At 47.4% G+C, this 15,178-nt stretch overlaps 1 protein-coding gene across 2 annotated transcripts; it reads right to left on the bottom strand.

Moving 5' to 3' along the window:
* Positions 1 to 7,134: 7,134 nt before the first annotated feature.
* On the bottom strand, positions 7,135 to 13,779 carry LOC129039014 (uncharacterized). Of its 2 annotated transcripts, none has more exons than XM_063666020.1 (2): positions 13,063 to 13,779; positions 7,135 to 8,754 (listed from the first exon to the last, which is right to left on the bottom strand). In XM_063666020.1, exons 1-2 carry the CDS (start codon positions 13,679 to 13,681, stop codon positions 8,339 to 8,341), a joined length of 1,035 nt encoding a protein of 344 aa, XP_063522090.1. In that variant the 5' UTR covers positions 13,682 to 13,779; the 3' UTR covers positions 7,135 to 8,338. The 2 variants fall into 2 exon arrangements, with proteins under 2 accessions (XP_063522090.1, XP_054348547.2); XM_054492572.2 differs by having other exon boundaries at positions 7,135 to 8,739.
* Between the last annotated feature and the right edge of the window lie 1,399 nt (positions 13,780 to 15,178).

Genomic DNA, 15,178 nt, shown 5'->3' with positions numbered 1-15,178 from the left:
CTCATTTCTTCCAGAGCTGCTTCCTGCTGAGCGCAGCATTGTCCTTGCCTAACCTGGGCCCTGAAGTCTTTTCCTGCCTAGTCTAACAGTGTGTAAGCCATGTCTTTCAGGGGACTGGTGGGCAAGATGTGAGATAGCTCATTAGCAGCCAAAGGTTGGAAGCCTTGCAAAACCATCACATGAACCGGGATTTGCTGTAGGTGACAGAGCAAGAAATCAGCATTTTTTTTTTTTTTTTTTTTTTTGAGACAGTCTGGCTCCAACGCCCACGCTGGAGTGCAATGGCGCAATCTCAGCTCTCATCTCACTGCAACCTCCACCTCCCAGGTTCAAGCAATTCTCCTGCCTCAGCCTCCCAAGTAACTTGGATTACAGATGCCTGCCACCACGCCCGGCTAATTTTTTGTATTTTTAGTAGAGACAGGGTTTCAACATGTTGGCCAGGCTGGGAAATCAGCATTTTAAACAAAGTTGGACCAAAAGTTAGAGCTAAACATTGGTAATGGCTGGCATTGTTAAAGGGAGCAAGGCAGAAAACAGCCATTGCTTCCAAGTTCCCGTGGATGCTCCTAAATATTCAATTTTGTCTGCCTGGGTAATGATTTTCTTGTTCCGAGAAAATGCTATTAATATATATTTGTAATTTGATTGATGCAAAAACAACATTCTTCTTTTAGATACAAACATGTTCCTCATTGTCCGGCTGTGAGAAGGTCTAAGGCTCTTCGGTTTTGTAGGACTGCCAGGAAGTCCAGCTGTTGCTGAAGTCTGGTGAGGCTCTCTCTGCTGTTTCTCAGAGGGCCACTGTGGTCTCCTGAGACAGTTTATGCTGGGTTTCCAAGGCTTTGTCTCTGTGGCTGGCTCTGCTAGTCCCGATAGAGAGGATAGCACTAACCCCAAGGGAACAAGGAATCCTGCTCAGTGGTGGATCTTGTGATGTTGGTACATGGGGAAAGGGAGAGATTTGTTAGCCAATGAAAAAGGTAGATAAGGGGAAATGTAAACGATGGGACATCGTCCCTTCCATTGTGGAGGGAGTTGTAGATGTGCTGAAGATCCACAAATACAAACAACTTTTTTTTTTTTTTTTGAGACAGAGTCTCGCTCTGTCGGCAGGCTGGAGTACAGCTGGATTACAGTGGTGCGATCTCAGCTCACTGCAACCTCCGACTCCCTGGTTCAAGCGATTCTCCTGCCTCAGCCTCCCAAGTAGCTGGGACTACATGCACACGCCATCATGTCCAGCTAATTTTTGTATTTTTAGTAGAGACAGGGTTTCACCATGTTGGCCAGGATTGTCTCAATCTCCTGACCTCATGATCCACCCGCCTCAGCCTCCCAAAGTGCTGGGATTACAGGCGTGAGCCACTGTGCCCGGCCAACACAAACAAATTCTGTGTGATGGTGAAATTTGTGCTGCAAAAGCTTTTTGCATCGAGGTGGTAAAAGTAATGGAAATTCGGTGGTCACTGGACTAATTAGAGGATGGTAGAGTTGAGTTTTTTGAAATAAGCTTCCCCTTTTAAGGTTCTATTGTGAGGTGTATAAATGATTCCGTGAGAAAGGTTTAGATATACTGACTCTCTCGTGGAGTTTTTCTATAAAAGGAGTGAAATTGGCATGGTTGCTGTAAAGGGAGAAGGGGAACTGCTCTGGGTAAAAAGCAAGGTAAGAAAGCAATTCTCCCCTTGGCAGAGTGAAGCTATTATTCATAGATAAAAATGGAAGTTTGAACGGGCAGTGGCCAGGTCCAAGGAACTCTCTTTGCATTGTTTGTTTAGCCAGATATTCCCATATTGCGGTCCAAAGTTTGTTCCAGGAGGTGTATAGGAATGTTGGCCCATTCTTCCTGAGGCACAGGTTTTGCATATTTTTAACTTTTGGTAGTCATGCAAAGCCAGCAAGACTGAGTTAATTTTTATAAGTTAGTAGTATGGTTTATTATTTCTTTCACAGATAAGGTCGTTTTACTAAGAGCGCCTAAAATGCAGTGAGTAAATAAGAAAAAAATTAAAACATCACATCTCACTGTGAGTTGTTTTCTTGAATAGAAGCTTATGCTGAGGCAACATTAATTGCCTGATGTTTTGGGTCTTGGCTGTTTTTGGACAGGAGCCTTAGATCCTCCAGTGCTTCATAAGAATAGCTTGGAGTCTTTGTTTCAAGTTTCTGTGATGCCTTAAAAGGAATCATTTTTTATTTTTGATAAACACACCAAAGGCCTACACCCCTAAGTTTTACTGCAACAGAAGTTGGTCAGCTGCGTGGTAGAGTGAAAATCCTGGTCTGGAGTTTGCTATTAACACCAATGACAGTGTCGTGTTTGGTAGACAGAGGCCCAGGGCAGAAAGTGAGAACTGACAGGCCAGCCTCTGTCTTTAAAAGGATATTGATATTTTTGCCTGTCATGTCCAGGATCACCCGAGGCTCCATTGCTGTGACTGGGGCCACATAGGAGCTGTTGTTTGCCTTTGGTCTCTTTAGTCTTTAGCCAGGGACAATAAGGAATTAGGAGTCCCTCCTCCCTTCAGAGTTGGAGAGAGTCCTTCTTCCATTGCCCTTCTCTGTCACATTGATGACAGGCTCCAGAGGGTTTGCAAGCATGAAGGCCTTTGTTACTTATTTAGCTCCAGTGTCCAGGCTTTTTATAAATGCAGCAATAGCTGCATTGGGTTCCACTCAGGATGACCTGGAGGTGGGAGTTTTCGCATAGTGAGTGAAGGCCAACAATTGGGCCTGCCTTTTGTCTCTCTTTTCTTCCTTTTGATCTCTATGTGCCTTTTCCACTCTCTCTTGGTAATTAAAGACACCAAAAGTTATGTTTAGCAGTTTATTTATTGGGACTTGGGGATTTATGACAAGTTTTGTGACTTTTTCCTGATACCTGGGACAGACTGACTCATGAAGTAAGTCTCTATGAGGATTTGGTTGTTTTTCTATGAGTTACCTGAGAGAGGGAGATACAGAGAGTGAGAGTAGGTTGCTTTTTGTTTTAGGGGGGCAAAAGGATACCCTGCTGAGTTGTTCCAGCAGGACTGGGCTCTTTAGGGAGTGTTTGTTGAACAAGCTGATATGGATGGGGTGCAGAAGACTGTGTGTCACGTGAGGAACGACTACTAGGAGTAAAAGCTTAAGAGGTTTGAAGAGTAACCCTGGACTAGATTGTAAGGGAGGAAAGTTGTTGGTAGGAGGTATTTTTCTTTTTTTTTTTCTTTTTTTTTCAGAGTCTCACTCATCACCCAGGCAGGAGTGCAGTGGTGTGATCTCAGCTCACTGCAACCTCCGCCTCCTGGACTCAAGCGATTCTCCTGCCCCAGCCTCCTAAGTAGCTGGGATTACAGGCCCATGCCACCACACCCAACTAATTTTTGTATTTTTAGTAGAGACAGGGTTTCACCATGTTGGCCGGGCTGGTCTCGAACTCCTGACCTCAAGTGATCCACCCACCTTGGCCTCCCAAAGGGACACTGCACCCAGCTGGTATATTTCTTATTATAGAGTCATTAATTATGTTAGATTTCCCCAAATTCTTTTTTTTTTTTTTTTTTTTGGAGACAAAGTCTCACTCTGTCACCCAGGCTGGAGTGCAGTGGTGCGATCTTGGCTCACTGCAACCTCCACCTCCTGGGTTCAAGCAGTTCTCTTGCCTCAGCCTCCTGAGTAGCCGGGATTACAGGTGCAAGCCACCATGCCCAGCCAATTTTTGTATTTTTAGTAGAGATGGGGATTCACCATGTTGGTCAGGCTGGTCTCAAACTGACTTTGTGATCCACCCGCCTCGGCCTCCCAAAGTGCTGGGATTACAGGCGTGAGCCACTGCGCCCGGCCTCCCGAATTCTTTTGAATAACATGAGCATAATATATTTGGTATCAGTCTTTAAGGGACTGGTCTTACTACAGAGCTGTCTGGTTAGTAGGGGGAATAACGTCAGGTTCCCCTGGGCCCTTGGGCAATCCCTGATTATCCTCCTTTGTTTTTTTTTTTTTTTTTTTTGAGATGGAGTCTCTCTCTGTCGCCCAGGCTAGAGTGCAGTGGTTTGATCTCATCTCACTGCAACCTCTGCCTCCCAGGTTCAAGTGATTCTCTTGCCTCAGCCTCCCAAGTAGCTGGGACTACAGGTGCATGCCACCATGGCCAGCTAATTTTTGTATTTTTAGTAGAGACGGGGTTTCACCATATTGGCCAGGCTGGTCTCAAACTCCTGACCTCATGATCCGCCCGCCTTGGCCTCCCAAAGTGCTGGAATTACAGGCATGAGCCACTGCGCCCGAACTTCCTTTTTATTTAGAAAAAAAAAAAAATTCTAATAGTAAAACAGTATTGTTTGGGACCACGCAGTGTTGAAAAGACCTAATCATGGAAATTTATTTATCTGTTTTTTCAGGTTAGTAACAGCCAACATTATATGTGCCCTTAATGTTTTAATTTTGGCCTTAAAATAACAGCTTAGGACATGTAAGTAGCTATGTTCATTAGGCTTTCTAGGTCTCATAAGGGGAATTTGGTAGAAAATATATTTCACCCAGCAATTAAAGTTTTCTTCCAGGGCCGGGCACGGTGGCTCACACCTGTAATCACAGCATTTTGGAAGGCTGAGGCGGGCAGACTGCCTGAGGTCAGGAGTTCCAGACCAGTCTGGCCAATATGGTGAAGCCCCATTTCTACTAAAAATACAAAAAAAATAGCCAGGCATGGTGGTGCACACCTGTAATCCCAGCTACTTGGGAGGCTGAGGCAGGGGAATTGCTTGAACCAGGGAGGTGGAGGTTGCAGTGAGCCGAGATCAGGCCACTGCACTCCAGCCTGGGTGACAGAGTGAGATTTCGTCTCAAAAAAAAAAAAAAAAAAAAGTTTTCTTCCGGCTAAAGGCAAAACTCTCTTTGCTCTCACCAAAGGCAGAGGAGCCCTGACACACACAGCAGAAAGAAAGAACCTTTAGGACAATTTTTATCAGTCTTACGGGTTAGAGATAAAAAGAAAGCAAATGAAAGTCTATGAATACAGATGGATCAAAAAGGACAATAAATTTTCATGGAAGGACAGAATTCAAAGGGGGTGAAATGCAAAGAAGTGCAAACATGACAAGATGATTGTTACTAGTAAGAAAAATGAAGATCTCCAGACATTGCAAATGAGGATTCCCAGACAGTGCACAGCCTGGACCGAAGCCCTGCCAACTTCACAAGCCTCCTGTCAGGGAGGGCCACAGTGAACTAGATCTACTTGGTGTGAACTTTGAAGTCCTCACCTCTGCTTGTCACCTATCAGGCTATCAGGATGGACTGATAAATCAGAAGGGATCAAAGTCACAGTGGGTAGGAATTGTTATGGAGATTTGTAAGTGGAAGAATGAGAGGAAAGGGAGACACTCAGTCATGGAAAAGAAAACCTTAAGACTTAAAGTGCTGAGGATTGTATCAATAGTTTTATTCTTTGGCCATTGTTTATTATCTTTTATTTATTAAAAAAAAATTTTTTTTGAGATAGAGTTTTGCTCTTGTTGCCCAGGCTGGAGTGCAATGGCATAATCTCGGCTTACTGCAACCTCCGCCTCCTGGTTCAAGCAATTCTCCTGCCTCAGCCTCCCAAGTAGCTGGGATTACAGGAATGTGCCGCCATGCCCGGCTAATTTTGTATTTTTAGTAGAGACGGGGTTTCTCCATGTTGGTCAGGCTGGTTTCAAAATCCCATCCTCAGGTGATCTGCCCACCTCAGCCTCCCAAAGTGCTGAGATTACAGGTGTAAGCCACCGTGCCCGCCTATTGTCTTCTAATTTATACAGTTTCAAAATATTCCAATGTTTAGTATATACCCTAGAGGTGTTTCAGTGAGAGTAGAGGAGGTGGCTCTCTAGCTAACCAGAGAATCCTGCAACCACAGAAACATGTACCAAAATCCAGGAGGTCATAGGCATCCCCGTGAGCTAAGCTGGACGATGGAGTCCAGGGTGTTCCCTTGAATCCCCATGAAACTGAGGCCCTAGGAGGTCATGGGCATTCGCCATGCAACATTCTAGGTCTCACTGGTGCTGGACATCTCCAAGCTGAACTGAAGTGATCCCTGCTGCCAGCCAGAGGGCCTGGATGTCTCGCCAACAAGCCCTTTTTTATTTCACTGATCTGCCATTTTTAATGTCCAGTCATCATGCTTGGAATGCCTGGTTATAGTCCCCATGACTACACATCCATGTGACCACACATCCTGCACTCAACATGGATGGCCTCTTGGAACGTCTCCCGTTCTCAGAGGAGACGTTCAGAACACACTCCTCTGAGACTCAGAGGAGTCTCAGAACACACAGAGCCTGGAGGGATGGGGACTGTTGGCAAAAGTAGATCTAATGTGTCCCTCAAGGTGAACAAAAATCTTTGAAGAGATTACTTGATTAACAAACAAGTGCTGGGCGCGGTGGCTTATGTCTGTAATCCCAGCACTTTGGGAGGCCAAGGTGGGCTGATCATGAGGTCAGGAGTTCGAGATCAGCCAAGCCAGTATGGTGAGACCCCGTCTCTATTAAAAATACAAAAATTAGCTGGGCGTGATGGTGCACGCCTGTAATCCCAGCTACTTGGGAGGCTGAGGCAGGAGAATCGCTTGAGCCCAGAAGGTAGAGGTTGCAGCGAGCCGAGATCAAGCCACTGCACTCCAGTCTGGGTGACAGAGTGAGACTCTTATCTCAAAAAAAAAAAAAAAAAAAAAAAAGTTACAATAGCCAGTAAGTACAGATCAGGTGCAGTCCTGGGAGGGACAGCAAAACAAAAAGTGAAACAGAAGCAGCAAAAGTCCCAAGGCTGAATAATCAGGGCGTTCCATCCAAATAAGGTAATTGTAAACATTGTAAAAGCAGCAGCCAAATGGAAAGCAATCACAATTAATTGCTCAAAGAATGTGAGTGAGTTAAAAGGTCCTCCCCCAAAACCTTAATAGAATAGATCTGGGGAAAGCAGTGATAGTCAATCAGGGGTCTCGGGCTGCCATAGTACTCACCAGGAGTGAAGGGAAACTGAAACCAATGAAGCAGACAAACCTCTATCTGAGTCATGGCACCGGAAATGTTGACAGCTGTTGTAATACCTTGGTTCTTGACTTCTTCATTTAAAAGAATGTAAACAACAAACACGCAGCAAAGGAGATGAAGTACAAAGCAATTTATTACAAAGGAAAAATATTATTTTGAAAGTTAAGTGCAAAATAAACTGTACACCCTGAGAGAGGATTCAGGGTGGGCTGCTCCTAAGAATGAGACAGCATTGATTATTGCTGGAGAAACTCCCTTTATGGGAGTCTTACATGATTATTCACAGGAGGTGGGTGGGAAGAGGTGTTACTAGCAAGCATGTTCTGGGTGGTCTTCTGGGTGCACGTGTGCAGTAGCTGTACATGCTTGTTCATACATCTCATGACTCATTAGCATCTTAAATCTCCACCCAGGGCTGTATTTTTTTTCACTATTGTGATGAGCAAAGGGTCAATCTGAGAACAGGTGGAAATGCACATGTTCTGTACAGGGTAAACTCCCTATTGGAGATAGCTTTGCTTGAATGAGCCGGACTACAATGTGAATGCTAGAATTTATTGTGTTGATTGGGTGGTCATCACCAGTCGCTATGTCCCGAGGACATGGTTACTTTTTTCATTACCTATACTTCCTCAATTCCAACACCTGCCTGAGCTTACAAAGGCAAATAAATGACTCATTTCAGCACCACCTTAGAGCTTATTCAGTGCAGCCTTTGACATCCCTCAGAGGAGAAGTAAGTTTTCCAAGCATGATTTTATTTTGTAAAGCCTCCGTTTGTTCAGCCTGCAGAGCTGAGACATTGATAATTTTATTCTCAAATATTTAGAGACTTTCTTATAATAAGATGTTCACATCTTGGTAACAAATTTCACTTACAAAATTTGCCAGAATAGGCAAAAGGAAAGAGACAGCAGGAGGGATCACTAAGATTTTTCTTTCCTGTGGAGTATTTCACTGTTCCTGCTTCTCTTTTCACTTTCCTGGGCTTGGGAGAAGGGCAGCTCCCTTGGACAATGAAAGAAAAATGGTAATACGGAAACATCTGTCTTTATCACCTCCCCCAACCTTTCCATTCTGCTCTGGCTGTGCCCATTCTCCTTCCCATGCCCTGGCCCATAAGCCTTTTCCTTCTCCCAAGCTCACCGAGAGCCCAGACTCTCACCTAGAGCTGCCTCCTCAGTGGGAAGTGAGTCATCACCTGCTAAAGGGTGGAAGAAGAGAGAGAGAGGCCAGAGCCTGGGGATGGGGCAGAAGGTGCAGCAGGAAGGAAGGTTAGAGTGAGAAAAATTTCCAAATAAGGGGTGATGTGTGAGTGCTCAGAGGGTGACTGAGGACATCCCCAGCATTTCCATTGAGGAGGGAGGAAGGAGGGGCCCTTGGGTTCGGGGCAGATGCCGGCAGGGTCTGGATGAGATGCCCCCAACCTCAACCCTGGTCCTCTGAAAACACTTCACCCAGTCACACTGAGGAGCCCCTCCAGGCCCAGGGGCCTCTCCAGGTAGGCGTATCTCAGCTTCTCTCTGGAAGGACTCCCACAGCTGCCCAGCCCTGGTATGTCTCATCTCCCTGGTTCTGGTCCCCTTGAGTCTTGAGTCCAGGGTTGGCTCCTTCCCCTCCTGCAGCCGGGTCAGAGTGAGGTTGGCAGATGAGAAGCCAGGTGCTCTGCATGGCAAGGTGTGGTTGCCCTCAGGGTCCTCCTTGTCAGGGACCACAAGCCCTGGGGAGGGAGGCACTCGATGTAGGAGAGAGAGAGCAGAGAGGTGGAGTGAGGGTGGGACACACTTTGGCCTCCCCTCCTCTCCTAGTCTTCCTCCACATGCCAGTGCCTTTCCCTCCCCAACTCCAGCACTTCTAACAGCCACAGCAGGAAGGGTAGACCTGGGTCCCCAACATTCTTTGAAGAAGTCTTTCCATAAGTGTGTCCACCTCCATTCCCACTGCCGCTTTAGGGCCTGCCTCAGTGCAGACCCCTGGGTATGTACGGAGCATGGGTGTACATGAGGGTGATTCTTCCTTTGCACATACCTGCGTGTCTCAGTTTCTCTCCTCTTCAAGTCTGCTCAAATGGCACCTTCATGAGGCCCACCCTGACCACCCTACTTAAAATGCCACCTCTATTACTTTGCATTGATTGTCAACTTTGCATTATTTTTTCCTTTTCTTTTCTTTCTTTTTTTTTTTTTTGAGATGGAGTCTTGCTCTGTCACCAGGCTGGAGGGCAGTGGCGTGATCTCGGCTCACTGCAACCTTCACCTCCTGGGTTCAAGCGATTCTCCTGCCTCAGCCTCCAGGGTAGCTAGGACTACAGGTGCATACCACCAAGCCCAGCTAATTTTTGTATTTTTTAGTAGAGACACAGTTTCACCATGTTGGCCAGGATGGTCTCGATCTCTTGACCTCGTGATCCACCCATCTCGGTCTCCCAAAGTGCTGGGGTTACAGGCGTGAGCCACCATACCTGGCCTATTTTTTCTTTTTATCACCTATCACTTTATAAATATAAAAGTCCTTTTCCAAAGATGGCCTCAACAATATCTCCCATCCCACATGCTCTTTAGCAATGTGACCCTGCCATTCCCTATCAAGAGCCGATGCTAATCCCCCTCTTTTTGGATCTGGAACTTGCTTTGGTGACTAGAACATGAGGAAAGTGATGCTGCCTGACTTCTGAGGTTCCAGCATAAGATGCCTTGTGGTTCTGACTTGGCCACTTGAAACACCCGGACCCCAGGTGCAGAGCCAGAAGCAGCCAGGGCACGTGGAGAAGCAGGTGGAGGAGAAACCAAGTCACCTGGTTCACAGCCTCAGTGAGTTCCCAGCCAACAAGCCAGCACCAACTGCAGCTCTGTGCAGGAGGCTCTTGAATGTGTTGGACCAGCTGGGCTCCAGATGATGGCGGCCCAGCCCATGCTGTATGGAGCGGAAGAGCTGCCCAGCTGAGCACAATCAGCCCACAGAATGAGAGATAATATAAAGGTTGTTTATAATATATCTATTATATAATATATATAATAGATATATTATATATATATTTTATATATATATAATATATATTTTTTTTTTGAGATGGAGTCTCACTCTGTCACCCAGGCTGGAGTGCAGTGGAGCGATCTTGGCTCACTGCAACCTCCACCTTCTGGTTTCAAGCAATTCTCCTGCCTCAGCCTCCTGAGCAGCTGGGATTACAGGCGTCTACCACCACGCCCAGCTAATTTTTGTATTTTTAGTAGAAACGGGGTTTCATCATGCTGGCCAGGCTGGTCTCGAACTCATGACCTTGTGATCTGCCCACCTCAGCCTCCCAAAGTGCTGGAATTACAGGCGTGAGCCACCATGCCTGGTGTTTGTATGCATTAAGATTATTTTTTGCCCAGCAATCAATTGCTGGAACACATCCATATAATTCACTACTGTTATTATATTTTTCTTTATTGTCTTTCAGATTGTAAGCATCAGGGAGCAGGTGTTAGTCTCTTTTGATTAAATGATCACCAGGCCTAGAAAAATGCCTGGCACAGAAGCACTTACTAAATATTTGTTAAATGGATGAATAAATGATGTGACCAGAATTCCTTCATACTGGGTCCGAGACTGGAAAGGGGGAGTTACTGGTTTGGTTTTGGCACTTGTTTAGTCAGCTTGTGCTGCCATAACAAAACACCACAGACGGATTGGTTAAACAACAGATATTTCTTTCTCACAATTCTGGACCCTGGAAGTCTGAGGTTAGGGAACCAGCAGATTCAGTTCCTGGTGAGGGCCCTCTTCCTGCCTGGCAGACAGCTGCCTTCTTGCCATATCCTCACGTGGTGAAGAGAGTGGGGAGCTCCAGTCTCTTCTTTTTCTTAAAAGGACACTAATCCCATCATGGGGGCCCCAACCTCTCAACCTCTTCTGAATCTAATCACCTCCCAAGATGCCACCAGTCTCAAGGAGTTTACTGTTACAGTGGCAGCAAAGATGCTTGCTACAGCAGGTTGTAAAATTAGGTGTCATCCCAGTCAGTGGGGAGAGGACAGGTAATTCAGGGAAGGGGACCTGGATAGAGCTCACCCATAGGATATGGCAGGTCCCAGAACTCTATTGAAATCAAGTCTGGACAAAAGTCAATAATATTCTTCTGACCGAATTCCTTTCAGTCTTCCTGAGGGATGGGCAGGCTCATTCCAGAATAAAGAAGATGCGTGGGGTGAAGAAGACTAGTCCCCAAGGGCACTGGCCCAGGACACCTAGGTTCTACTGGTCACCAACACCCACCCAGATCTCTCCTGGGTGGAGCCTTGTTCCAAGCCTCTCACAGCCCTTGCCTGCATTCCCGTGGTGCTCACCGTGGATAAGACGGCCACAGCCAGCCTCAGAGCCAGACTGTTAAGTGAAACCACTGATCCTTGCTGAATTACTTCCTTGAGGCTGAGATAAACTTCACATTTCAGCCTCATTAAAAAGATTAATTGTAAATCCAAATGGCCTGCAAATCTATAAACAGTCGCTCAGTTGATTAGCCAGAACATTGAGGACTGTTAATCATACAGGAAAAGGGGCATTTTGGAGGTGAGAAGCTGAGGAGCCTGAAACTGTTTCCATTGTTTGTGAAAGTAATCTGACAATATATGAATGAAAATACCCACCACCCCCTGACCCAGCAATCCAAGGTGGGAAATATCTCTTTCTTTTTTTTTGAGACGGAGTTTTGCTCTTGTACCCCAGGCTGGAGTGCAGTTGTGCAATCTTAGCTCACTGCAACCTCCACCTCCCAAGTTCAAGTGATTCTCCTGCCTCAGCCTCCCAAGTAACTGAGATTACAGGCACGTGTCACCATGCCAGGGTAATTTTTGTATTTTTAGTAGAAATGAGGTTTCACCATGTTGACCAGGCTGGTTTCGAACTCCTGACCTCAAGTGATCCGCCCACCTCAGCCTCCCAAAATACTGAGATTACAGGTGTGAGCCCAAACTCCTACTTTTAAATCACTGCATAATAGTCCATAGTCCATTGAATGGAGTATAGCAATAAACACTATTACATATTCTGAACCTCAACTCCCTCCCTCCCTCCCCCCCTTCCTTCCTTCCTTCCTCTCTCTCTCTCTTCTTTCTTTCTTTTTATTTTTTGACACAGGGCCTCACTCTGCCGCCCAGGCAGAGTGCAGTTGCGGGTCAATCATGGCTCACTGCAGCCGCGACCTCCCCAGACTCAGGTGATCCTCCCACCTCAGCTTCCGGAGTAGCTGGGACTACAGGCATGAGCCACTCGCCTGGCTAATTTTTTGTATTTCTGGTGGAGAAGGGGTTTCACCATTTTGCCCAGGCTGGTCTTGAACTCCTAGGCTCAAACCATCTGCCTGCCTCACCCTCCCAAAGTGCTAGGATTATAGGTGAGCCACCACACCCGGCCAACTGTCTTTATTTCTGTAAGAGATATTTCCCGGCCAGGCGCGATGGCTCACACCTGTAATCTCAGCACTTTGGGAGGCCGAGGTGGGTGGATCACCTGAGGTCAGGAGTTCGAGAGTAGCCTGGACAACATGGCAAAATCCCGTCTCTACCAAAAATACAAAAATTAGCCGGGCGTGGTGGCGGGCGCCTGTAATCGCAGCTACTTGGGAGGCTGAGGCAGGGAGAATTGCTTGAACCCGGGAGGCGGAGGTTGCAGTGAGCCCAAATGGCGCCACTGCACTCCAGTGCATCACCCAGATGCACTCCAGTCTGGGTGACAGAGCAAGACTCTGTCTCAAAAAAAATAAAATAAATACATAAATAAATAACAATAATAATATGTAAGGTTTGTTCCACGGCATTTTGAGGTGATGGCAGGCAGAAATAAAGCCAGTCCCACCCTTTCTGGGCTAGGGAAAGCCGAGATGGTCTTCGGCTCCGGGTGAGTCACTCACCAGGGTCCAGGCCTGGCTGCCCGGTCCCCTCCAAGCCTCCCAGGTCTTCTGTCCAAAGCCCTCCCCCTCCAACCCACCTACAGCCCCTTCTGCTCTGCCCCATCAACTACATTTTCTCCCTCAGCACTCGCCTTAGATTCCTGGACTCACAGCACAGAGGCGACTTCCTCCTTGCAGACTTCAGGCGCCACTGCGGGGTCCGGAAAAGAAAGAGAAACGGCCCAGCGCTGTCGCTTACATAACCCAGGGCGGGGCTGCGCTCGGCGCCCGCAAGCGTTTTGAATTCTGCGCCCCAGAGTTCACTGAGAGGACTGGGATCACCCGTCACCCCGCCCTGGTCTACGGAAAATGACAAGTGTTTACTGATATAGAAACGGAATATATAGAATATGGAAACGGAATATATAGAAACGGCGCTGTGGGCTAGGGTGGGCGGAGCTGCCTTCAGGCTTCTGGTCTCCAGCAGCGGGAAACTCACACCTGCCGCTGTGAAAATGCAGACCCGCGGGGCAGGAATTCCGAGTCCAGCCTGGGGCGCGATCTGTAATCTGACTCGCTTGAAACACCGCGGCGGATTCGGAGCCAGGTGACTAGGGAAATGAGCCTCAGCCCCTCCCACGGGCCGCCCACGGATTCCAGGATCCGAAAACTCTTCTTGCTGCTGCGTCACCCCAGGAAGGCAGCGCCCGCCTCTGGGCTGTTCTGATGGAAACTGGCTCCGCCGTCCAGAGGAAAACCCACAACTAAGGGGCCAAGAAAAAGCCTCCATGGTCGCGCCCTTTCAGTGAGGATCCTAATTTATACCCCGAGTGTAGCCCCCATCAAAGTCTGCAGTGACAGCCGAGCGCGGTGGCTCACGCTTGTAATCCCGGCACTTTGGGAGGCCATGGCGGGCGGATCACTTGAGGTCAGGAGTTCGAGACCAGTTTGGCCAACATGGTGAAGCCTCTTCTCTACTAAAAATACAAAAATTAGCCGGGTGTGGTGGTAGGCGCCTGTACTCCCAGCTATTCGGGAGGCTGAAGCAAGAGAATCGCTTGAACCCGGGAGGCGGAGGTTGCAGTGAGCTGAGATCGCGTCACTGCACTCCAGACTGGGCAATAGAGCGAGATTCCGTCTCAAAAAAAAAAAAAAGAAAAAGAAAGAAAAAGGCCAGGCGCGGTGGCTCACGCCTGTAATCCCAGCACTTTGAGAGGCCGAGGCGGGCGGATCACGAGATCAGGAGATCGAGACCATCCTGGCTAACACGGTGAAATCCCGTCTCTACCAAAAATACAAAAAATTAGCCGGGCGTAGTGGCACGTGCCTGTAGTCCCAGCTACTAGGGAGGCTGAGGCAGGAGAATGGCGTGAACCCAGGAGGCGGAGCTTGCAGTGAGCCGAGATCGCGCCACTGCACTCCAGCCTGAGCGACAGAGCGAGACTCCGTCTCACAAAAAAAAAAAAAAAAAGAAAAGAAAATCTAGAGTGACGTTCACTGAAATGATACTAGACCAGCCGGGACCCAGAGCGCTGCGGCTCACAGAATGCGGTGACAGCGCCGCCTCGCGTCCCTTTCTTCACCTGCCTCAGGCAGACGTGGTCACGTGTGTTGGCCTCCAGGCTGGAATACACTGGGGATTAAATGCAGAGAGGGCGGAGAAAGGAGGGAAGGATGGGAGGACGTGTTGAAGAAAGACAGGAAGAGCTGGCGCTATGGTTCATACCTGTAAAACTAGCGCTTTCGGAGGCGAGGCAGGAGGATGGTGTGAGACCAGGAGTTTGAGGTTGCAGTGAGCCATGATCGCACCACTGCACTCCAGCCTGGACGACAGAGTGAGACCCTGCTTTTATATACTTTTCATATTTTCTGTAATTAAGCAAGTTTTACTTTATTTTAGGATAAAATATCTATTGTGAATTTTAAAAACATGTAAAATAAAATTTTAATTAAAAAGCCCAAATGTTCTTTTCCAACTTATCCTGAAGGAAATGCCTGTTGATGGCGCATTTAGAAGGAGAAAAGGAACTCATTTATCCCTTGAAGACCTGAGCCCTGCACATATCAAAACTGTACATTCGTTGTGGAGCAGTCTTCTCTTTTGAAATGTAAACACTACTTCCCTAATCTTCAAACCAGCCATTGTCACTCCTAGTGACACTTCCATTGGATAAGCTCCTTACTCTCACTGAAATTGGTCTCAGAGTTGCAGCCGAGCATTGCGAGCCACGGCAGAAGTCATTGTGGGGTTTGCACTAAGCTGATGTGGAAGGTACTCCTGAAAGGT

Source organism: Pongo pygmaeus, chromosome 5 (assembly GCF_028885625.2).
Source record: "Pongo pygmaeus isolate AG05252 chromosome 5, NHGRI_mPonPyg2-v2.0_pri, whole genome shotgun sequence".
NCBI classification, from domain to species: Eukaryota; Metazoa; Chordata; class Mammalia; order Primates; family Hominidae; genus Pongo; species Pongo pygmaeus.
This window is presented reverse-complemented; position numbering and strand designations above follow the sequence as displayed.